Raw genomic sequence first — 23,678 nt, 5'->3', positions numbered from 1 at the left:
AGGAGGGCCAGCTGTGTCCTGGGGTGCATTAGGGACAGCAACTGACAGCTGGGGGAGGGAGGTGATTGTCCTGCTCTGTGTGCCATTTTGAGCCTCACTGTTTAAGAAGGATATAAAGCTGTTGCAGAGGGAAGGGTGACCGAGGCGGTGGAAGGTCTCAAGGGCAATACTTCTGAAGAGAGGCCGAGGTCACTGGGTTTGTTCCGCTTGGAGAAGAGAAGGCTGATGAGTAACCCCATCACAGCCAGCTCAGCGTGGCACAGTTTGGTCCTGGTAAAGGCATGGCCGAGATTCCGTAGTCCCTGTGAAGATACAGCCTGGGGCAGGTTTGCACAGCGGGGCTGACTTCAGTCAGACCTTCTTGTTGGTGATGCCTGAACCAAAGCACTCCTCACTCAGAGCATGTGCATCCACCACGGGCTTGCCAAGCAACAAACTTGACCTGCACTTCCAACCAAAAAAATCAGTAAGCAAATATCTATCACAAAGTGAAAGTCAGCAAGGATTTTCGAGACTTTGTTTGCAGTTACATTTTTTTCATGCTCTGATTGTGGGGGTAAACATTTTATCAGTGTAAGCAGCAAGAGCTTTCTGTGGTCAAGTACTTATTTCAGAGTAAATTAAATACTTAAATTCAGCTGAATATTAAGGATCATTTGCAGTGACTCTCAGCCTGGGAGAGGGAGAAGCAAAGAGCAATAGTTCCTCTTAATAAATGTGCAGTATCTGAATCAAGCTGCAATTCAAAGGTGGTCCCAAAATAGGATATTTTGGGAATTACAGTATTTCATCTATGATAAACAAATCTGTATAGGTACTGGTGTTAATGCTACTAATGAGCTGTGACTATGTGTGCATGTGTAATGTCTTGGTGCAAGCAACTGTGGAGAGAAAAAAATACGAAGAGTTTCTTCATTTTTCTCCCGTCTCTGAATTTAATTCTGTTTTGAAAAATGAGCGTTCCTTTCAATAAGAAAGAAAACGTGCTGTTGGCTCGGAAAACTTCATTTCATACTGACTGCAACTGGAACATATGAAGTTTTTCTTTACCAGCTGACCCTAGTTCTCCTTAATAGAGCCTGGTTGTCTGAGGTTTGTAGAGGTAAAAGCTTGTTAGCTTTCTCGTTGTTCACATACTTGCATGATAGCCTTGGCCATAGGAATGAAATACTTTATGATTGCTGCAGTTACTAATTACAGGTTGTGTGTGTGTGGCTTCATATGGGTATGTGCATGCACATGCAGTCGTGGTGTTTGGTAGGTTTCCTGTGTGTAGAAGTGTCTAAGGGTTATCTGTTCTGTGGAAGTCTAAAAAGCTCTCTTGTGTGTCACTTGTTTGTAGTTGTATTTCAGTTCATTATTTTCTTTGCAATTGTTTAAGTGTTACAGAATCAAGACACTCTTCTATGCTTTATGGCGTATTTAAATTATGGTACAGGAACCGAATTTCCTTGTTGCTATGGTTATGTCTAGATTTTCCTTTCCCTTGAGTGACTTAAGAAATGTCTCAAGGCAGGGGAAGAGAACCATTTCTTGCTGTAATGCTGCTAGACAAAGATGAAACCTGACCTTCCTGTCCAGGTGTCACTTTGTGCTGCATGTTACACACTACTGTGCTGCCAGATCTCAGGCTATTGATGGATGACTAAGAAAAAGCCATGCAATGTATCAGGTTGTTTTTTCATTTGTTTTTTTTTTTTTTCTCCACATGATCTGGTTTGAAAGCACACATAATGCTATGGTAAGCATTTTTACATGTATGCAGATTCCTGACTAGAGCATTCTTTTTGAGACGTGCTTCGTCAGTCTGTCTACTGGTGCAGCTCCCCATGCTCAAGTTTAGAGCAAAATCCAAACAGGCCCAGTTATCACTTGCCACCTCTCACCAGTTCTAAAATTCCTGTGCTTTCTGGCTCTGCCATATGCCCTAGTAACATCCTGCTTTTCCTGCCTAACTTGTGTGGTATTGCTCGTGTTTCTGCTCCATTTTCTGTCTGAAGATGGAGTTTATTTAGTAAAATTAACCAAACATTTAATATACTGCTGAAGTGTCTAGTCAGGAAAAACTGATACCACTCCAGACCAGTTGTAGCCCAGTTTAGACTTGTGTATGTGTGGTTCTTGTGTGAGTGCTCTTCAAATGAGCAACCATTAAGGGCAGTGGAAGTTGAAGCCGACTTCTGTCACGTGTATTAAGCTGCAGAGTGGTCATTTAATGTGATTTCTGAAAGTACAGTCCAGTGGACAGTAACAATAGGCTGTATTGCTTCCTGGGAAGTGATACTCCTGAGAAAATGGGCTGCATGAACTAATAGGTCTCTGCCTACAGCTTCTGTGACTACATACTCTAAAAGTCCTAAATTCCGCTTCTTCTCTACATTGATCCAGAGTATCTTTGAAAATGTGATTTGTCTTAACTTTTAGGTTTCTTTAAGCAATTTCCCACGTGCCTACATGCGGGTGCACATGCAGAGTTCAAATCATCTAAAGCAGCTAATAATAGAGAAATTATAAAAGGGCTAGAGAATAAATATATAAATAGTAAGGCCTTAGGTGCCAGCAGATTTAAAAAGTACACAGTTCTGTCGCACTTTGAACAAAAAGCTGTTGCTGTTTTTGTTGCTTGCAAGCTGTGGAACTGAAAGCTACAGCAGAGACGTGCTGCTTGAGCTGATGTTCCTATTTGGAACATTGCACTGCCATGTGCCAAGGACAGCTTGAACAGAGGTGTTTCATCTGTTGTTTTCAAACAGGGGCATGTGAACCCTTAGGTAGTGGCACTGGGCGACTGAGTGAACTTGGTGTCGCAAAATATGACGCTGCTTTTGCTTACTGTAATTGATCTCATAATTTGAGACCTTGAGTGGGAGGTGACGAAGTGATGTCCAGGTATTAGATAAATTACTTGTTAGTAGAATTGCCTCGTTAGGGTTTAAGGCCTGACATGGCTCCATGATCTCAGACTTGGGGAGAAGTTAACAAAGATTGGGGAGAAGGATGTACTACTGATAGTAGACAAAAACAATGCAGAATTCATAGGCCACAAGGACTTCTGGCAGAGCTCTCAAGATAAGGAAGAAACTAACAAAGCCAACTCAGCAACTGTGCTGAAATCAGCTCCAGCTGAATAAAAGGTAATTCTGGCAGAGGGAGATTGTGACCACTGACTCACGGCCCACTGACTCAAGAAACCCACTGATTCAAAAGAAGAGGATAACTGAGCATGCAGTCTAATTAGCATAAGAAGTGAGAAAATCATTTAACCAGTAGAAGATATAGTATTAATTAATAAGAGAACTATGTAACTTGTAGCCAGTGAATTTATTGTTGCCAGTGAATCACTTGCAACCAGTGATTTATTTGTGTGTTAAAATGTGTAAGTAGCGTAAGGTTTTGATGACCAGGGAGACAGCCTTTTGTGGGTTACCCTACTTTGTGCAAAATGGATCAAAGAAATAAAAACACCTTGCCTCGGTGTGTAAATTGGTGCTGCACACCAGCCCGCATTCAGGACAGCAGAAGTGACAGCAATAATTTGCTGAAGTGCCTTAAAATGCCTTCAGATGCAATGTCAGACTTGTGTTGCAAGGCTGTTTTACCATAGATGGTTAAAATCTGCAGTAGTGGTGTGCCATGGTGATTGATTTTTTTGACATGAAACACTTACTGTACTGGTGAGAGTTTGACTCTGTGAACTCCTTGCAGTTTTAGTGGCCTTTTCTCCTTTTGTTCACACTTACTCCTTTCCTCTATCCTGAATCTTTCTTGAAAATTGCTTTTATGTATTTGTTTCCCATGAAAAAAAGAATATTATAAAGGCTGTGAATAATGCTTTTTATCTATTGTCATGTTAAAAAAAGGTAAGGGTCCCTATCTTGTATGGTCTGCATGCAGTTTGTCATGAGCATGACTATTCCCTTCCTTTTAATGCTGCTCTGTTTTTAAAATTATGGTCTCTCTGGGTGAAAATATTGTGGATTCTCCATCATTACTTTAGAATTAGTAACTGGGGGTTCTTCAGGGAGGTTTGAGGTTTGTTTTGGGTTTTTTTTCTTTCCATTCTTTATGGAAATGGTACCTTGTTGACAGCCTGCCTTGAACCATTACTTTGCCCTGGGAATTTTTTCCTCTCTGATTGATATTCCCAGTTAGAATTAACAATGAGGCTAGCTGAGAAAAGCATTCTTTTGTGTTACCCTCAATAGGGATTGCCACTTAAGAAGAAAATGTTATTGACCAATTAAAACTTTGACTAACAGGAATTTATTTAAAATATAATATGCTATCAGTGACCTGATAGGAAAAGCCTAGTATTTCTGCTTACAAACTTACTGTGGTTTCCTCCCTGTATCTTTTGCTGCCCTCCCATGTATTAGCCCAGGTGGGTACGTTTTGTTGCAGGGAAACTTGTGATGGCTTCCTAAAAATTGAAAACACAAAACCTAGAGGTGTTCTGGTTCCAGTGAAAGATGAGATTGTTTGCAAAGCCAGACTCCGTTCTATTACCGACAACAACATTTTAAAAGAAAAATCAACCCATCTGTCTCCTTTAAGTATTCCATAATAGTGCCTTTATCCTATTCCCTCATTTTAATAATTCTTTCAAACTTTTCACACAGAAGCAAAGTACTGTCGTAGTAGTAGTCGTTTATGGCTATTAATTTGTGTTGAGCTTGATTTGAAGTACAACCTTATTTCTGCATTGGAAATATACTAATACAAGCCATTTCAGTATAAATAGGGACAAAAAATAAGAACTTATTCCAAATGACCAGTAATCCCAAAATAAAACCCTGGAATAAAATCTTATAAATGGCTTTACTCATAATGTGCAAAACTATATCATAAAGACATGGATAAAATAACCTCTTCACAGAGTCAGGACCTATGTGTTCAGGACTTGAAAATGTACAGAAAGTCTAACTCAAACTTTGAAGAAGATTCTTAGATGTCCTGAAACTAAACGCTAAAGCACTTGGCTGGGGGTTGGGACAGAATCAGTATGGGAAAATTAAGAGGAAATGAAGAAGGGATTTCAGCCTTATTTGGCCTGTGTTGATGGTGAATGTTATCCCTCTTTTGTCTGGCAAGAGTTACTTGCAGCTCAGGTTTCTCAGGCCCTGAAAGTGCAAAAGATAATTGGTGCATTAATACGAGTGCCAGAGTTCCCAGAAGTGCCTGTTCTGGTAGCAGTGAAGGGAGGAAAAGTGTTTCTGTAAGTGCAGTGCCCCGGTGAGGAGGTAGTTTCTGATACAAAATTCATGCTTGAAGGCAACTTTCCCCATAGGTTGTGTTTGTTTAAAACCTCTTGCTTCTTGTGAGTTGTTTTATTTAAAAACATGAGACTGGCAAGGGAATAAACACTTCTCACTTCCTTTGAGAGCTGGAGAGCATCCTCCAGCTGCTACAGCTGTAAGTGTATGGAAGTGTGCACACTGCAACCCCTCTGTTGGTTTGGACACACCTTAATCCTCTTTCCTCCTCACTTCTGGCTGCCATCTGACTTTATGGAGTCATCATCAAGAGGAAACTGTGTGGCTACAACAGAGGTTTAAAGGGAAAAACATGAAGTCTTAAAAATACGCTCAGAAATGATAGTTTTCTACTTACAGCTTGCAGGATTGAAACTAATTATAGCTTTTTAAAACCTTTAAGGCAAAAAAAACCCCAGATGAGAGCAACCATGTATTTTATGGAATTAATCTCCAATACTGAGAATAACTGTAAATTTCTTTCTTATAAAGTACTTGAAACTAAAATGCTAGTAGTAGGTCTGGTTGTGACTGTGCATACATGTGCACATTATCATGTACGTGTCATCATGTTGTGTCATGACATGGCATACTTAGTTATGATTTTTTGTTCACAGTTTTGGGGTTTTTTTGTTGTTTTTTTTTACCTTCCCCCTCCTCTCCTTAAGCAGTAGTCTGAGCTTTGAAGCAAATCTAGCTAAATTCAGATACTAACACCTGCTGTCATTTTTTTTTCTCTCTTCCTGTGGTTTTATTTGCTTCAAGTAATTGTCAAAGAGTGTTGTTACTGCACTTCCTGTTTGAAGCCACAGTGAACAGTATGCAGTCAGAGGACACAGAGGGTTCACCCTTAAAAGGAACTATATAGATGTTTTTTTAAAAAAACAGTAGCTGTTCTTAAGCTATATAATTAATAAGTAGCTTTATTTTAACTGACCCTTCACAGCATACAGCATGTTCCTGTATGGATCAGCTAAGGTAAATGCTGCCTAACCTGCTTTTTATCAGTAAACATAAAGAGCTTGGGGGGAAAATTGATTTCTTTGCTTACCTTTCCTGCTCTGTATATTTCCCACAGAGAAGTTAATACTGCTTTAGTAAGAAAAATGGGTGATACTGTAACGGAATGTGCTCTGCCCTGACTATACATTGATGCTGTGTTTGCACTTGCTGCCTTTATGACTGGTATTTTACAATCAGCCATAGTTTTGGGTTTTACAGTAAACCAGTCACCATGGAATAAACCTTAGAGTAATGAAAATTACCTTACTGGTTTTCACTCTAAATATTAAACAATGTATTATTTTAAAGTATCTTTAATTTCTTCATGCTACTTAGAATGTCTGTAAATGGTATGAAACTGAAATAATAAATAAGGTATAAAAGCCTTAAGATGCAACAAAAGTTGCATGATAGTCCTGTGTGTTCTTGCAATGTGAATCATGCACTCTAAAATAAATTGCATTCAGAGTTCATAAGGTTTACGTGGGAAAAGCAAATAGGTGTTTCACCACTCATCACTTAATAAACTTACCGGTTCAGACAGAGTAAGTGCCTTATCTTTTCCACATGAGCTCTACAGTGTTCTGCAGCTCTGAGCACCATAAACTGTGTAAAGAGCAAACAGAGGGGTGGCAGAGCTGTGGTCATGAACTGTGTTCTTCAGCCTCTGATCTTTAAGTTCCCTTCCAGCCCAGACCGTTCTGTGGTTCTGTGATTCAGATCTTAATCCTGTGACAAAGCAGGGAACTAGCTGTAAAATATTGCACGGATTTTGGGACCTCATAAACTGCAGCCAGGTTTGAGGTGCAGTTCAGGCTTAGGAGGAACACTTTCCCACGAGATTGCTAGTGTGCTGATGCTACGTAATTACCTGACTAGTAGCTGTAGGTCAGTATGGTGCTTTTTATTTTCTTTCTTTATAACCAATAATTTGGGAAAGAACAGCAGAATTTTCCTGTTTCAACTTGTTCTTTAAACAGGAAACCGGCAGTGTAAGACAAGTTCCTGATATGTCGCCATTGACATCGCAGCACTGATACACCTTTTTCTTTTCAGATTAATTGTTTTTTCTTTCCTTTTCGGTGCAGCAGATTTATACCTTATATTTTATATTAATTTTGCCACTGTGAAAAGTCATGTTTAGCAGGCTGGGGGGGGGAGTACGAAATTCTGGAGCTCTAACAAATACTGCTAAGAATTTGTTTGCCTTTTAAGAGGTGCTTTTAACGTTAGTTTTCTCCAGACTTAGTGATATGTCAGCCATGTTTTTTTAATTAAAAGACAACAGATTGAAAAAGTGTTGCTCAAGTGTTGAAATCTTGAAAAAGAACCATGAAACTAAAGGCAAATATAGCACCATACCAGGCTATAGAAGATAAAATACATTTTTAAGAATGAACATGTTATCGGAGACTATTATTCACAGTCTCTAGGTTGGCTTTGTTATTCAGCAGCTTTTGATCTAAGGCGAGGAGTCAGTTTTGAAGAGAACTCTGTCTTGAAGGTCACAAGTCTTGGGTGCTGAAAGTGGCTGGGTAGAGTAAGATTTCTGCACCCTTGAGCATTCTTTAACCAGGAAGAGCTTTCCAGGCTCACAGGAGCATGCACAAACCCTTCATGTTTGTTTCCCGGGGCTTCAGGACGTTGCAGTGAGCTGGAGGAGTGTGCCAGCTCTCAGAGAGCGAGTGCAGGGATGGAGTGACAGCAGGAATTTCCCTGCCCTTTCCATGTGCACCTTCGGTACCCAGGTGTAACAACAGGGTGAAAGCTCACCCTCCATGGAACAAGAATTTAATATGTGAAATCTGGACTTTGTCAAAGAGAGATTGCAAGGAAGCAATAATACAAGAGTCAGAATTTCAGGAGTTGCAAATAAGAATACTGGGGCACTTGCACAGCAAGAGAAGCTCACTGCACTGTATCTGTTTATAGCTCCATCACCTTGCAGTGTATTAGACTTCAAAATGCTAAATTTGAATACTTGATTTCTCAGTTTTTCATAATCTGAGCAGCTAGCACTGGGGGAGCATTGCTGTATTTCAGAACAACTTGGAGCCTGTCTTCTCAGAATTAAACCAACCACATTTTAAGGAGGCATAAGCTGTACAGTTACTGGACTAGAACTGTCAAATGTTACACACTAACAGGAGTTAACCGTGTTATAGTTCTGATATTGTTACATACTGAATGAAATTTAGAAATTTGTGTAGCATGCAAATGCCAGTACTGCAGAGAACAACAGATTATTTTCTTGTCAAGGTTTTCTTTGTTAGTCCAGGTCTTGCTGTTTAAAGTTCATCATATTTTCAGTCATATAGACAGCTGATGAAGGTGATATCAAAGTGGAACTGCTCTGACACAGAATGTGTGTGTATATTTATATATAATGTGTGTGTAGTTTTATGCATCCCATGGAGTCTCCAAACCACTTCATACTCTGAGGAATTGCACTGAAGTATTGATACATAGTTATGCAAATGTTTGTATGAGTGAAGACACAGTCGTATATAGAATTATTAAGGAGTATGGATGTAAAAACTTCTGAGTACTCGTTGTCTTGCTTTCTGTTAAAGTCAAGTTTATGATAAATTTCAAGATAAATGAAATCTCACAGGAATTTTTATTGCACTCCTACTGAAAGAAACCTGAATGGAGATTTATCCATAAACAGTGTTTTAGCAAAGGAATGGTTGGAATCTGGAGCCTCATTTGTTCCACTGGAGGAATTTTAGAGCTTTTAGGAAACAGTTTCAAACTCTACGATGTCCTGTTTTGAAGTCAGTTGTACATGAAGCATAAGGTAGAAGAGAATGGAAGGACAATACATTGTATAGACCAAGTCCAGCCATTTTGCAAAGTTTTCATGTACATAAATTTTATTTGTTTCCTCAACATTTAGGAAAGCATCCCTTTGACTGACAATTGTGTGACAGGGTTGAGCTTATATACTGTTTAAACCTCACGCTGTGAATGGACTGGGTAATATTTCCATTGAGTAATATGATGTCAAGAGGTGCATTTCCCTAAGAAGTTTAAAGGGGTGTGTGGGCAAATAATCACTTTCTGAAATGACATTTGGGAGTTAAAAACAAATCAAACCAAGATGACTGCCAAAAGATTGGATGCCAGTTCTTACTATCACTTAATCTAACCAAAGCTGGAATGTGGGCCTCGTACAGATTTTATGGTATATGCCATTTTTGGTAGTCACTGCAGAAATAAGCACATGACTTCAGTCTGTGATTCGGGATATTACCAAAAAATTGGTGCTGTGGGTGGCTGGCTGGGAGCTTGAGGTTCTGTATATTCTCTCTTTTTGATGTAATGTACTTCTCTTTTCAGGTTCACATAACGCTAGGGACCAAAGAAGCATACATAACATTTCTGTGGTGCTGGGATCAACCTTCTGAAAGAAGCCTAAAATAACCTTTTGCCTTCGAGTTGTTTGTCCTGGGACTGACTTGTCTTTGGAGAAGAGCTCAACAGAAAGAAAAGATTTTCACATTGGAGCCATTATAAATAAACCTGTTTGAAGAACTTGCTATCTGCAGACAGGCTTAGGAAGGTTGAGTCCTGCATTTCATCTGCGTTCCCACTTCAGACTGTAAACAATGAGTGAGTTTTGGTTGTGTTTCAACTGCTGTATTGCAGAACAGCCTCAGCCTGTAAGTATGATATTGGCACTGCTTTGTTTTAATATAATTAACTACATTGTTCATATTTTCTGGTTTTCTTATGGCTTTTTAAATTAGTGCTGTTTGGCCAAGCTTGGTGAGAATTAATTAGTCATTGCCTTGTTGTGGATAAAAAAAGGTCTGTTCTAACCTGCTGTCATACTGGTATTTTCCTGTCCTTAGGATCAGATCTATACTTGGAAAGAGCCTGTATTTGTTTGAATTGAAAGGAGGAGAAGGGAAGGGTGATGAGGATGTAGACTGTCATCCTAGAGTAAATGACTTTTTAGTGGAAATCTGTAAATGTCCTGACTTCTGTATGGCTGAAGGCCCACCTATGGGTGTGGCTAGACTATGATGGGAGAAGGAAATGAATCTATTAAAAAGTTCAGGGTGAAATCCAGTCCTCCACTGCCTCAATTTAATCAAGGATTTCAGCTTTAATAGTTCTGTTAATTTTTAGAGTAAATCTTTAAAGAGTGAAGGGATGCACTCCTATTGTAAATACTTTTTCTTTTTAAGTGGAATTTGAAGTGGTGGTTGTGTGAAAAACTACATAGCGACCAGTTGGATGAAAGGACATTTCAAAGCACGTGTAAGGAAAGCAGAAAAATTCTTGGGACATGTTCTTGGGTTTCATATACTCTAAGTACCTTTAGAGTATGTTTCTGAGTTCAGTGCTGTTGGGAGGAAGTCTGCCTGCATGAAGGTAAAATTACCTAAGGAATATGGTTAGAATTGTGAGAAAAATCCTTGTATGGTGGCATTCAGATCAAGTTAATCAATGTATAGAAATTACAGTGATCTTACCATTGTGTGAAAAAAAGCCCAGTTACTACTAAAGGATGTGCTGGTATTACAGTGACCAGGAGAATCCCAGGGTGAGTAAACTCACATTAATATGCTCAGATGTTAATATTTGGCTTTGGGGAAGCCAAAGGATTGAGGAGAAAAAAAAAAAAAAATCTGACATTAGGTGTTGTCATTGCACAAAGCCTGAATGCCAGACTGAACCTTGGATGGCATGCAAATATTAAAGTGTGACCATTACCATTTTGAACTGATGAGTGCAACTTCATCTCAATCCTAGTGAAGCAGAGCTGTGGGAGATGAACTGTGAGAGACCAACATGGGAAGCTGTGATCCTCTCCTGTTGCTTGTATACCATGCAATCCTTTAAAATGCTAGCTGCATCCATATATAGCCAAAGTTATTTGCCTTGGTTTCTGAACATATATTTGAATAAGATATGACAGTTCAAAATGTTTCAGGTAGAAAAACTGAATATTCTGTTTAGTTTTGAGAATCTCAAGGCTCAGTTCCTTATAAAATCTTGACTCAAGCTTCATGATACATTTTAAGTTACTCCCCAAGAAATACACATACATTAATATAGCACGTGGAGGTCTGTTGGTCATGACTCATGGAGCAGGTGGGAAATTTACTTCAAAAGTGGAGAAAGAGGAAGCAACCCATTTTTTTGTTTCTGCTGATATAGTGGTGTGCATTTGCTTGATAATTAAAACCATCCTTTTGCTTAAGATACAAATAGCACATTGCTGAGCATTGACCTAGTTTCTGAAATCTGCCTTTCAAGTGTTATAGGAGACTTGCTTGTTATGAAGTGCCAAAATTCTTAAGGATGCATCTCAGAAAAAAAAGAAACAGCCGTTGTTCTGCCATGCACTATTGCACTAAGAGGGGTGTTTAATCAGACAGGTGTACCTCTGAGCAAGTACAGCAATGTTTTCTGTCTCTGACATATACTGTAAATGTGAGGCAAAGTGATAAATGAGACAAGTGGTGAGGAAGCAGTGTTTCCCCTGTCTCTGCAGGTGCTGTGTGATTGCATGTTTGGGAGGCTTACATGCCAAAAAACCTGCTTGTTTTTAGCCCAAAATACTGTTACTTATTGCCCTGTTGTATCATAAGCTAAGTGAAACATGCAAACTTGCATAAAAGTTACGTGTCGTTCCCCTGCTCTGCACTCAGCCTGTCAGTTGAGTCCAGTTGCTCAGGAGAAATGCCTAATCTGCCCAGTTTCATCCTTTTCATGTGCCTTCTTTCATTTTAACTCCTGCATCTCAACTTCTTCGTGACCTGCCTAACAGTGTCCCCACTGAACTTTCATGTTCAGCCATTGCATGTTTAAGTGTACTTGTTCTGTGGATGGACTAATATGGTCTTGTAGCAAGACCAGCAACCACCAGCCTCTCAAAATAGACCTTGAAAGCAGGAAGTTAACTTGCTGCTTGTTCTGATCAATGTTCAAAATGTTTCTTCTGTTTTTAAACTTATATTTGTCGTAGAATCATCACAGAATCATAGAATCAGTTGGATTGGAAGGGACCTCCGAGATCATCAAGTCCAACCCTTGATCCAACTCCGCCGTGGTTCCCAGACCATGGCACTGATGCCACATCCAGTCTCATCCTAAAAACCTCCAGGGATGGAGAATCCACCACTTCCCTGGGCAACCCATTCCAATGGCTGCTCACCCTTTTCGTAAAGAATTTCTTCCTAATATCCTGAGTCTGAAGTGACCCACAAGGATCATCGAGTCCAACTCTTAGTCCTGCACAGGACAGCCCCAAGAATCACACCCTGGTGCCTGAGAGCATTGCCCAAATGCTTCTTGAGTTGTGTCAGGCTTGGTGCTGTGACCCTGGGGAGCTTGTTGCAGTGCCCAACCACCCTCTGGGTGAAAAACCTTTTCCTAATATCCAGCCCATGCAGCTGCTGACACAGCTTCGTGCTGTTCCCTCAGCTCCTCTCACTGGTCGCCAGAGAAAGGTGGATCAGCACCAGAGAAAGGAGGAAAATCTTGTCTACATCATCAGTTGTCTGTCCATCCAGTTCCATGCCTGTTGTGTAAGGGCACCTGGGAAGGTGAGGCAGGCTGGGAGGGGGCTTGCCTGCCACCACGAACCTGCTTCCATTCTCCCCCGTCTCCTAGGTCTTCTCCTCCTGCCTGGTGGCATTCTCTGAAAGATGAGCTTTTTTCTCATTGTCTTTGGCAGTTGCTGATGTCTGAGACACCTTTAATGCCATGGATAGTGACATAAATGTTAAGCCTCTTCACTAGAGGGGGAAAAAAATGAAACTTCTAGTAGTTGCATGTTTCTGTGGTATTTATAACATCCATTGAGCATCTAAGGAGTTTCCTCCTCTCTTGAAATCCAGGATGCAAGAACTGTCTCTACTTTCTTCTGGCAAAATCATAGCATACTGTATTAGAAATCATCAAGTACAGCATCTCTATTCTTTTCAGCTAGAGTGCACTTAAAATGAAAACTATGTACATGCATGAGCCCTTTCAGTCAATTTTATAGAAGAACAATGAGAACATGTTAGTTACTGAATTTCACTGCCATTACTTCTCTAATAGCATACCCTAGAGCAGAACAGTAACAATGTTGCAGTTATATACTAGTGCACTTTGAGGTTCCTTAATTCAAAGATGGTATTCAAGCATTACCATCATCTTTTAGTGATCTGTATCACGGCACAGCTTTTTGCCTTTTGTCGGTGCTAAATGGGTACAGCCTCCAGCTGTGAAATAAAGCACAGATGTCTTAGAAAGCAGTGTTCTACTCTCTCTCCTAAAACATTGCTTTGGTTGCTAAATATTTCTCTTGGTGTATCCAAAACTGCAGTACTCATGGTTGTGGAAGGCGCACGTTTGAAACTGGGTCTCTAAGCTTCTCTGAAATAGGGTGATAAGTGAGGAAAACAAGTATTCAAAGAAACAAGGGTAATCAGGGATGCTGTTGAAGGAAGCATGTTCCTGATAGTGTCTTAGGTCTTGCTTTTAACTAGCCTGAGGTTTTTACCACAGTAGAATCCAAGCAAAAGCCGGTGGAAGGTGTTCTTGTGTGAACTTCTTTTTTTGGATTGATAACATATTTTACCACAGTGAAGACTTCAGACAACCAGTTGCTTCCATATCTGTTCTCATGATGCCAAGGAGGTGTTATTAATCTCTTAATAGCTATGTTCAGGTTTTCTTGGTTGTTTAAGTAGCCTGGATTCAACCACTTATGATCTGACCCAAACCTTTACTTAGAGAAGAGTAGCCTTTCTGTGATTGCACCAGGTTTCTTACACCTCTCACTGATACCCTTTATAGGTTCTGTAAGCTGATTTTGCGTTTCCCAGTGCAAGATCATTCTTCCCATGCTTTCTCCTTGTTATCATCTCATCCACTGCTCCTTTCAGTAAACTGCCAAATCCCCACTACCAGATGCATCGCTTGATAACAGAAATTTAGAAAGCCCTTTGTCTTGCAGGTTTTCACAGGTGTCCAGTGCTTTCTTTTGTAGGCTGAGCTTGTCGCCTACAACAGGAACCTGTTGTTTTCCTATACTTCTTTTTTCCTGTTCTGTCCATTTTTAACTTGCAAAGTTAATTTTTGGTCTGAGAAGCCTTTGGTCACGATCTGGTGCACTCCCACCTGGTTTGGGCCAAAGCTCAGTATAGCTGAGCTTTTCACTTTGCTTTGACCTTGCAGTAAAATTGCTGCTCTTCTACAAAAGAATAAAAATGGTTTCTTCCTTCTGGCTTCAAGCTTCCTTCTCAAGTTAATTAGTTGCTGTTTTGCTGCCTGACTTTTGTTTAGATGATTTCCATTTTGTGTTTTTTGAGGAGGCTGTTTCGGTTTTGTTGCACGCTATGCCGTAAATGTTTTAAGTGGTTTGGAAAGTGAAGTTTGCTCAGTGTCTCTCTTGATGTACGAAAGAGGATTGAGAGATGGGGGGGAGAGATAGAGTGGGGAGGCCCATCTTAAAATAAAGGCTGAAAAAACCCTGCACATACTGCTGTATTTATCAACTGAACTGAAAGCTGATTGTTACAGAAGACGTAAATGATCTTGACCCTGGTTGGTTAAGGAAATTAACCACTGATGGATATTGTCAGCCCTAGCTTGCTTTCTGGAGAAGGAGTCATAGATAGAGCTAAGGACATATCTACAACTGCAATTTGTGCAACTCATAAAAACTTGATTACAGTAAAGATAGTGAAGCATTCATTATGCCAAAGAACTGCAGAATAAATCACCTTCAGTAGGCACACATAGCAATTTTGGTCTTTGCTACTGAAGAAGCACTGGTCCAGGCTCCCTGTTCAGTACAGCAGTGCTGTGCAAGTGCAGCTTCACGCTTAAAAAGTCTAAAACTCAGTCTCTGTTTTTCATTACATTTGATCAGCCCATTGCATTCAGTAAGCCCATGAAGGACTCGTGTAAAAAAAGGTGACAACTTTATAGAGCCATCAGATTTCAGAGTTGTCCTACTGAGTTACATATTGAGCTGTCAGTTCAAATATTTCAAATTCCTTCTTTTTCCTATTCAGTGCTGTTGTCAGAAGTAGCTTGAGGGAACACCTCGTCGAAGGGGACAGAGTTAAATAAGCAGCAAAATGCTTGGCCTTTATTTCTCAAACCTGATCTGCTTCTGCGGCTTTCAGCCTGATAGAGCTGGTTTGGGTTTTTCTTTTACCTTTAAATTAGCCTCCACATGTCTTAAAATATCTGCTGTGGTGTACAAGTATTAAAGTGTCCACAAAAAAAACCCCAAAAAAGATAGCATTTTTTATTTATATATAAATACCTGAATGAAAATTAACTGAATATTTTATGATATTTTATTATGGCTGTGAAATTTTTAGCTCTCCCTTGGCTTTATTGACGCTGTTTACTTAATATAATGCCGGTTGATGACATGGAAAATAGCTCTTTGGGGGAGGCTGGAAAATAGAATTATGCCAGCTTTCTGTTGATGAGAATGTGTCTTGCCATTATCAACATACTTGAAGAAGGATGTAATACGCTTTTAATATCTGCAGGCTCTACAGAGCCCAGGCTTTCCACTTAAACATGGGGAGGATGTAGATTGTGTTCTTTGTTGACCTGGATACCAGTGTTAGAGCCCTTGAATTGCTTGGTTCTCTTAAACCTTGAAATCTTTCAGGAGCAGCTGCAAGAACTAGTTGATACTGCCTAGCAAAAGTTGATAGGTTGGTTTTTTTTGCAACCATCCTTGGAAACTATGTTGAAGCATTTCTGAAATTACCAAACCCAGTGCAATTTTTTGCAATTTTTTTTTTTTTTTTTAATGTGAGTTGAAGGTACAAAGCCCTGGAATTTTTGGCGTGTCTTGGTTCTAATGCTCGGCAGTTCAGCTGTTTTTTCCCTGTTCTGCTTTTCATGTTGTAGCAGGGGAGATGGGCAAGCATGAAGGTTTAGGGCCATTTCTACTTGCCAACAGCTAGAGGCAGAGGTATTTTAGACATAGTCTGGGAGATGTGCACTTTCACTGACACTACATGGAAGTATGCTTTGTGTTAGTGAATAGAGAAGTCAGTGACTGCCCTGAAGCTAAGTGTTCAGCCTTTTAGCTTTAACTGTTTTTCATATGAAAGGGTGTATTGAGACTAGTAGCTTCCCCTGCTGCTATCTTACTATAAAAACACTGCTGTATTTTCATCGTAACTTTTCTGGAATGGATGTCAGATACTCTGTTGGAGGTAATTCCTAAGACCAGCATGCAGGTCACAGAATATGCATTTTTAAATGGCTGTTTTAAAGATCTCTGCCTGTACTTACATTTTTCAATGCCCAACATGAGCATTTCACAATGCTGAAAGTTTTCATTTTTCAGACTGTTCCTCAAACCTTTGGTTCTGCAGTTCCTGTCTTGATACTAACTTATGCATGAGACATGCATGACAACAAACTTCTCATTTATTTATATTATGACTATTCTCCACGTAGTCTCAAAGATCCTGAAATTTTAAGGTACACATTAAGCCACAGGCTTTAATATGTAATCATTTGCAATGATTTTCTTGCCTTAATCTTCAAAGTATCTTATCTGATCACTTTAAAATGCTGACTTCTGTAATTCTGGGCTTATATCCTGCCACAGAGTGAGTAGAATAGAAGAGTGGAGGTTGGGCAGAAAAGCTGAAGCTTGAACTGCACTCTGGTGCAGATTCAGGGAAGTGATGAATCTGAACCCATTAGAGTTTTTTGTTTTTCAAATAATTTTGGAGAGTTTTTTTAGCTACTTGGGCGTATCCTCAAGAGACCTGTAGTTTACTGTAGCCAGGGAAAGATAGTATCTCTCTTTGTGTTCTCTCCCTTAAATAAATGTGTGACACTGAGTGATTTGTTAACTGTCATGCTCTGAGAGTGTCCTCACATCAAAAGGGGTGAGGCTCGCATGGAATTTTTTTTAATAGTTTTACTACGTTATCTCTCTTCTTGCAATTATAACTTCAGCTCATTCAGGCTCAGAAAATAATGTGGGTTTATAATATGCTGTCTTTAGCAGGCAGAGAGTCTTCATAATTGTATGTTTCTCTTGCTTGTGGTATGACTTTTTCAGCGTGAACATAACAACCCTTTATGTTCTGCTTGATGGTGTATCAAAAAGGACTACCTGGTTCATAATTTGTGTGTTCTGGGATGCTCTCACATCAGAATGTTTTAATTTTGCCATGTCTTTGGCAGGACCACATTACAGTTTATGTGTTTCTCACCAAGAAACACAAAGATTGTTTCAAGTTAGTGTGTGGCTGTTTTATCTCCAGATAATGAGAAATTAATTGGGACCAAATTGTGATTTGTCTTTTAAGTTTGCCCAGACCAGCCCTTCTCTGCTGACACTGAGCTGGCTCCTCATGCTTTACTGCCCAGCCAGCTGGAGCTTTCCACCTGTGGAGCAGAGGTGCAGAGCTCATCTCATCACAGTGCATAGGAAGAAATAACTGTTGCTTATCAGAGTCTGCATTATCCATAAGTTTACATTCATCTCTCTGAGGGGGATGTGGTGTAGCACAGAGCTTTGTGGTTTCACTTTGTTAAAAGACATTGTGACCTCTGAAAGTATTGTACTTACTTAAAAACACTTCCCGTAAGCGTTGTGTCGTGACCACGGAGTGCGCTGGAAATTTGTAGCATTCTCTCATTCTGGGTTCAGGCTGCTTTAAGCACAGGCTCAAGGCTCATCTCTGCTGAAAACCCTCCCAGTTCTGCCACTAATGCCAAGTTCAGGTCTTCTTGCAGTTCAGGCCTGACTCATTCAAAAGGTCAGCATTGCTATGTCCTTGCTTTACAGCTGGAAGGAGTCAGGCAGGTTATTTGAAGAGCTGCATGGTGGTCCATCAGTGGCTTCAGAGCCTGGGACCTTAAATGAAGAAAGAGCAGAAAAATTGCTTGGGACATGAATCAAATTTTAATGAAATTGGATGGAAAGACTTCAACAGGACTTATGAATAGATGTTAATTGGGGATTACACCAGAATGATGGAATTTTAGAGGTGATGTCACAGTCAGGGTTTTCAAAAAGAGAGTTGCATAAACTGTGGTTACCAATCTTTACCTCACCATGTATGTTTGCATAAAACTTGCCTTTTGGGGTGCTTTGTTAGTTTTGTGAACTTTCAGGAATTAAATTATCTAAAGAAAGCACACTTGGCTACCTGCAACTGGTAACTGAAGTTGTGTCTCAAGGGAGTGTATTATTTAGAGAAGGAAGTTAGTATTATGACACATCAGGTTCTTCTAAATGTAGGGGGCTTACAAGCTAAAATCCACTTCAGGCAGACTTCTTGCAAGACTACAGCAAAATGTATATAGGGCATGTCCTATTTAACTCTGTTTGGAACAAATATTACTTTAAATACAGCTTGCTGTACTCCGCTTACTGAAAAGACCATTTAATTCCTGGGCTCTAGGATGGTGGTTAAGTAGTGGATTACTGTTAAAATGGGGGAAAAAATGCTGCTGGGCACATATTCCAAACAAATCTGCTAGGATATATAAACACACACACGTGTGTGTGCAGGTATGTAACAACCTGGGTTGCTTGTGTTTGTGGTAGCAGCTTGGCATTGCTAAACCTGTAAAGGGAAGAAGAAATGCCAACACAAGAACAGGCATGCTGATCTACAGATCGGCAGGCAGAAGAGCTCACAGAGCCTTTTATTCTCCGTGGAAGAATACCAAATGCGTATTTTCTCTTTTTTAACATCAGAACTAAGCTTTGAAAAATGAAATTTCTCTGGGGTTTTTAGTGCAGAGAAAGGAAGATTTGAGGGAAAAAGAAAAAAAAGTTACAATGCATGTACTTCAGAGATTAAAGAAGAAACAAGATGAGAGAGAACTGAGCCTAGTTAATTATTGCTTTTAAAAACTTCTAAGACCTGTAAAAGATTTCTAGGCCCATTATGCTATGTGGATATTTACTTTTCTATAAGCTAACCATGAAGACAGTGTAAATCCATAAAATGCAACCAATGTTTGGGAGGGAGAAGAGGTGATTCAAGTGGCCATGGTAAAGCAGTGTGGACCAAACTGACTGCTGGAAGGCTGGAAATGTAGTTTGTGTGGTCCTTCCCCTAAAGAAGTAAAACGTGTGCATCTCAGGTCCGTGAGATTCAGCTGCTCTTTTTAATTCAGGAATAAAATGCCAACATTTCCATTATTAAAGGAGATTAATGTTCCTACACAGGGAAGATTAAGGAAGAGGAAATTTACACCTTTTCATACATACACACCTAGATTAAAATCTGGCAAAAACCTGACTGAGCCATGAAGACGGATGTGTGTTTACCTGATTTAATGGTTAAAGAACTGAAGGTTATGGGGTTTTCTGCAAGCTGCAGCACTTAGTGTTTTTCCATATAGCAAAGACTTTTTCTCTGATTTGTAAAAGTATTTGTTGGAATGCAAGGTTGGATTTTGGTCTTTAGTTGATTTTTTTTCTGTTTTGGTTGGGGTTTCTTGGTTTTTTTGGGTTCTTTTGTGTGTGTTTTGGGAATAATATTCTGAACTACAGCAAAAACCAACTGCCACAGTATTTTTCTTGGTGCTTGCCTGAGATCCTGCTGATTGCTGAGATACTCTTGGATGTTTAGTAGTAGTTTTTATGGGCAAAAAATTTATTCTAACTAGATTTTAAAATGGATGATGCTACTTCTTGGTTACGTGTACATTTTTTTTTTTTTACTTTGCTTACTTGATGTTCACTGTGAGCACCTTTTCTATATCTAACTAGATTATAAAACAAAAGTTCCTGAAGCAATCAATATTCATTGTTATGAATGAATCTGCCATAACATTTTACAAATGTGAGGGCATCTTGATCATCCATTGAAGACAGTAAAATTATTCTCCTTGTGTGCTGCTGGTAGCATGTTTCGTATCAACAAAATTATGTTCTGCAATATCTTTGTCTCCTTCTCACTGTCTGTGAGCTTGACACCAGTGTAAAGACTGTTCACTCTATTTAGTCAGAGAAAACACAAGAGCTTACATCAGCCTGTTCTCTCTCTATATAATAGGAAAAGTGACCCGGTACCCTACAGTACCTTACATTACATAACAACTTACGTAATTTAGTGTCCAAGAATTAGTCAGCTCACATCATTCTCTAGTGAAAATGAAAGAAAAGATATAAAGGGAATGAGAGGACTTTATGTTGTTTCGTTGTGCTTGTAATTTTTGTCTAAAAAGACAGATAAAGCTTTCCCTTTGAAGGGTGCTCTGAAACACAGGTCAAAAACCTATTTTACCATATGGTTGTTTGCTGATCACTAAAATGTAAATCAAGTGATTGACTCTTACAAGGACCCACTTTTGAAAATAAGTAAATCTCCCAGTTGCCAGGTCTACAAGCTCCATCTTGTTTCAGAGAGTCAAGCTTTTTCCCACACTGGTACAGCAAGTTTTCCATGAACAATCCCTCTGCTTCAGCTCACTGGAATTCAGTAAATAATTTGGTCATGCCCAAGAAGGAATAGAATTCAACTTGGGCTCTTAGCAATGTTGGCTCTGCAGACATTGCAGGGCTGAGTATTACTGACAATTTACTTGTTATGACCAGACATAGCAGACACTTTATGTTTTTAATGCCAAAGACAATAAATGCTGTAGGATGCACTGTCTGTGGTACAGATCGTGCTGTTACTGTTCCCCAGATAGGCAGCCACATCTAAGTTTTACACTGTGGTTTGTGCAAGTTTGTGTGGTTTAGTTTGTTAAACAAAAATGAACTGTAACTATACAATCTCTGAACACAGGAGTGGTCTGAAAATGAAGCCTGCAGGGAAACTGTTGGTAAGGGCAGAAACATTTGGGTTTCTCAGGGTTTTTTTCTCAGCGATCACGGAATCAACAAGGTTGGAGAAGACCTCTGAGATCAGCAAGTCCAACCTTTGACCTGACACCTCCTTGTCACCCAGACCATGGCACTAGGTGCCATATCCAGTCTCTTCTTAAATACCTTCAGGAGTGGTGACTCCACCACGTCCCTGGGCAGCCCATTGTAATTCCCAATCACTCTCTCTGTAAAGAACTTCTTCCTAATGTCCAACCTAAACCTCCCCTGGCACAGTTTAAGACTTGGGTGTAGCTCTACAGATGGTTTAGGACAAAGAAAGGTTAGGAAATAGCCAAAAGCTTGAAGTGGCAGGATTTCCTAAGAGTACTGTGTTGTCTTCTAGCTGTGCAGCCTTTGTGATCCTTTATCCAGGTGACTTGTAAATTGGTTGTTCTCTCCAGTAAGAAAAAGTTGGGTAAAGTTGGGTAAAGTTCCTCAAAATTCTCAAAAATATTTGTAATGTGCTATTTCCAGATGTGTCAAGGGAGAGGTTAAAGAGGTTCTGAGTAGCTCTCTGTAGGGTAACAGGCACCAGTGGTGTTTTACCAGTTCCATGGTAGACAACTCAGAATATGCCTTTTCCTGTTGGTGCATTTCTTCTTGCCCTGAAGTATTTTGGTGTGGTATACAGCTCTCCACAGTGCAGAGCTTTGCCTAGTTGAGAATCGTGTCAATGTCTGTTCGTGACAGCAGCTGCAGGTGGCTCCTCTAATGCCTCTGTCTGTGGATATTGTCAGAACTTCAGGGAAGCCTGGTGAAATAGTGAACCAAGGTTGAGATACAGAAAGCATGCAGGATATCTGAGAATAAAATTAACTTGTGGCAAATTCTATGCCTTGATCATGGAAGCAAGTGTCTGGGTGGTATAGCCTGGTGACAGCGTGGCGTAGGGAACTCTTAAATAATCTGATACGACCAACATTTGGCAATTATCATGCAGTGGTTCAGAACTAATTTCTTTTTTTTTAATTGGCATAAGCTGCCATAGTCCACTGAAGACCTGTGTGTTAGTAAAGGGTACCTGACACTTGGATTATGAAACACAGAGTGGGGGTGGTGGTAATATTTTAGCGGAGTTGTTGGTGTTTTTCTTTAATTTAGGAACAACATATATCCTCCTACAACAATTACTATTCAATTCTGTGTTCACAGCTCTAGTTGTTGGGAAAATGGAGTTGTGTCCTGTCTTTCTAGGTATCATATGGTTCCATTTGCTGAAGAGTAAAAGGAAATATATATATTTACTATAAAAAATCTACACTTATTATTATATTATTGATCCTACCCATGACTCTAGCAGTAAAGTATGAGTAGTGAATATATCTTTGTCCTCTACAAAATTTCTGTGTCTTTATGGTGCAGATAGTGGAACAGTAAGGAGTTGTTGCTGCTACTTCTCCTGAATACTTATTTTCAACAATGCTGGATTTAGAGTAGAAGAATTTGACAAATGAATTAGGAGTATGGAACACTTTCTGACTTGATGAAATTAAAATAGTTAGTGATTGTTTACGCTCAAGACCTCTGGAATTGTGGCATGCCTCAGCAAGAATATACAAAAGTGCCTGTACATGTTTGGAATTGGTGTTTTCCTTTTGAGGGGACACTGGACAAGGCAGTAAGTATTCCTTTGTTTTGCCAAGGAAAGCAGAACACTCCTTAAAAGGGCTTCCTTTTTATGTTCCTTGTAATGAAATAGGTAGGCTTACAGTGCTTGACTAGTTTTCCCTCACAATGGCCTTTTTCTTTATTGTCTGTCTTTTGAACCTACAGATTTGCAATGGCACATCACGTTGCTCTTCCTTTGCTGCTGTGCTTCTGTTGGAACTTGTTAATTAGCTCCCAAACAACTTCCCTTCTGTCTTTGGGGTGTGTTTGCCACACTTCAGGCATAGGCTTTTGTGTTGCTGCTTGGTATCAGATGCTATTCTGAATATGTCAAAAGCTGAGCAGAGAGCTAATTTAAGTCTAAGTGCAGCTGTTGATGAGAACATTCCTAAAGAGTTGCTGGTGAACTACTCTTCCAGAGATGCTTCTATCCATTCTAAGTGTGGGCTAGGCATGTAAGCATCCCTAAGCATCTACTTGGCCATCTGTTCCTAAATTGTTCTGGCTGGTTGTTGCATTGCCTTGTTGTAATTTCATGTATTAGTACCATAATTTCCACGTCCATTAGTGGGATCACCTTTCAAATGTGTGACTTTTTTTCACAGCATGGGAAGAACATGGGAGGCTGTTCCTGCTTCCCTTGCGTAGGTTCTAACTCCTTTTTGCCTGGATGTTTTAGGAGCAAGCGAAGACAGACTGTCAGATTATGATGTATTTTGGGATGCACTTTTCCCAGTGACTTACCTAAAATGAACCAGATGAACAGATTTCCAACGCTAACAGTGAGATCTGGGAGCTTTGCACAAGTCTTCAGAGGAGCAAGACGTGGGATGGCACAGAAGGAAATCTGTGATTCCGTGCTTATGAATGCTTCTCCCCTACTGCAGAACAGGGTATCTGAGGCCATGTGACAGCACTCACATGTGCTGAGGAGGTAACTTGGTCAGGATGCCTTTGGAGCAGAAAGGACAACCCAG

General features: G+C 39.9%; 1 protein-coding gene across 3 annotated transcripts in view; it reads left to right on the top strand.

Moving 5' to 3' along the window:
• CDC42SE2 (CDC42 small effector 2) overlaps window positions 1–23,678 on the top strand; it is an 83,249-nt gene that overhangs the window by 40,783 nt on the left and 18,788 nt on the right. For all 3 annotated transcript variants that reach the window (XM_027670993.1, XM_027670994.1, XM_027670995.1), the window contains exon 4: window positions 9,597–9,919. In XM_027670993.1, the coding sequence (XP_027526794.1) occupies window positions 9,866–9,919 (54 nt within the window). In that variant the 5' untranslated portion in view covers window positions 9,597–9,865. The remainder of the gene's footprint in view (window positions 1–9,596; window positions 9,920–23,678) is intronic.

This window comes from Neopelma chrysocephalum, unplaced genomic scaffold (genome assembly GCF_003984885.1).
Source record: "Neopelma chrysocephalum unplaced genomic scaffold, ASM398488v2 Primary Assembly neopelma1_97017, whole genome shotgun sequence".
Classification (NCBI taxonomy): Eukaryota; Metazoa; Chordata; class Aves; order Passeriformes; family Pipridae; genus Neopelma; species Neopelma chrysocephalum.
This window is presented reverse-complemented; position numbering and strand designations above follow the sequence as displayed.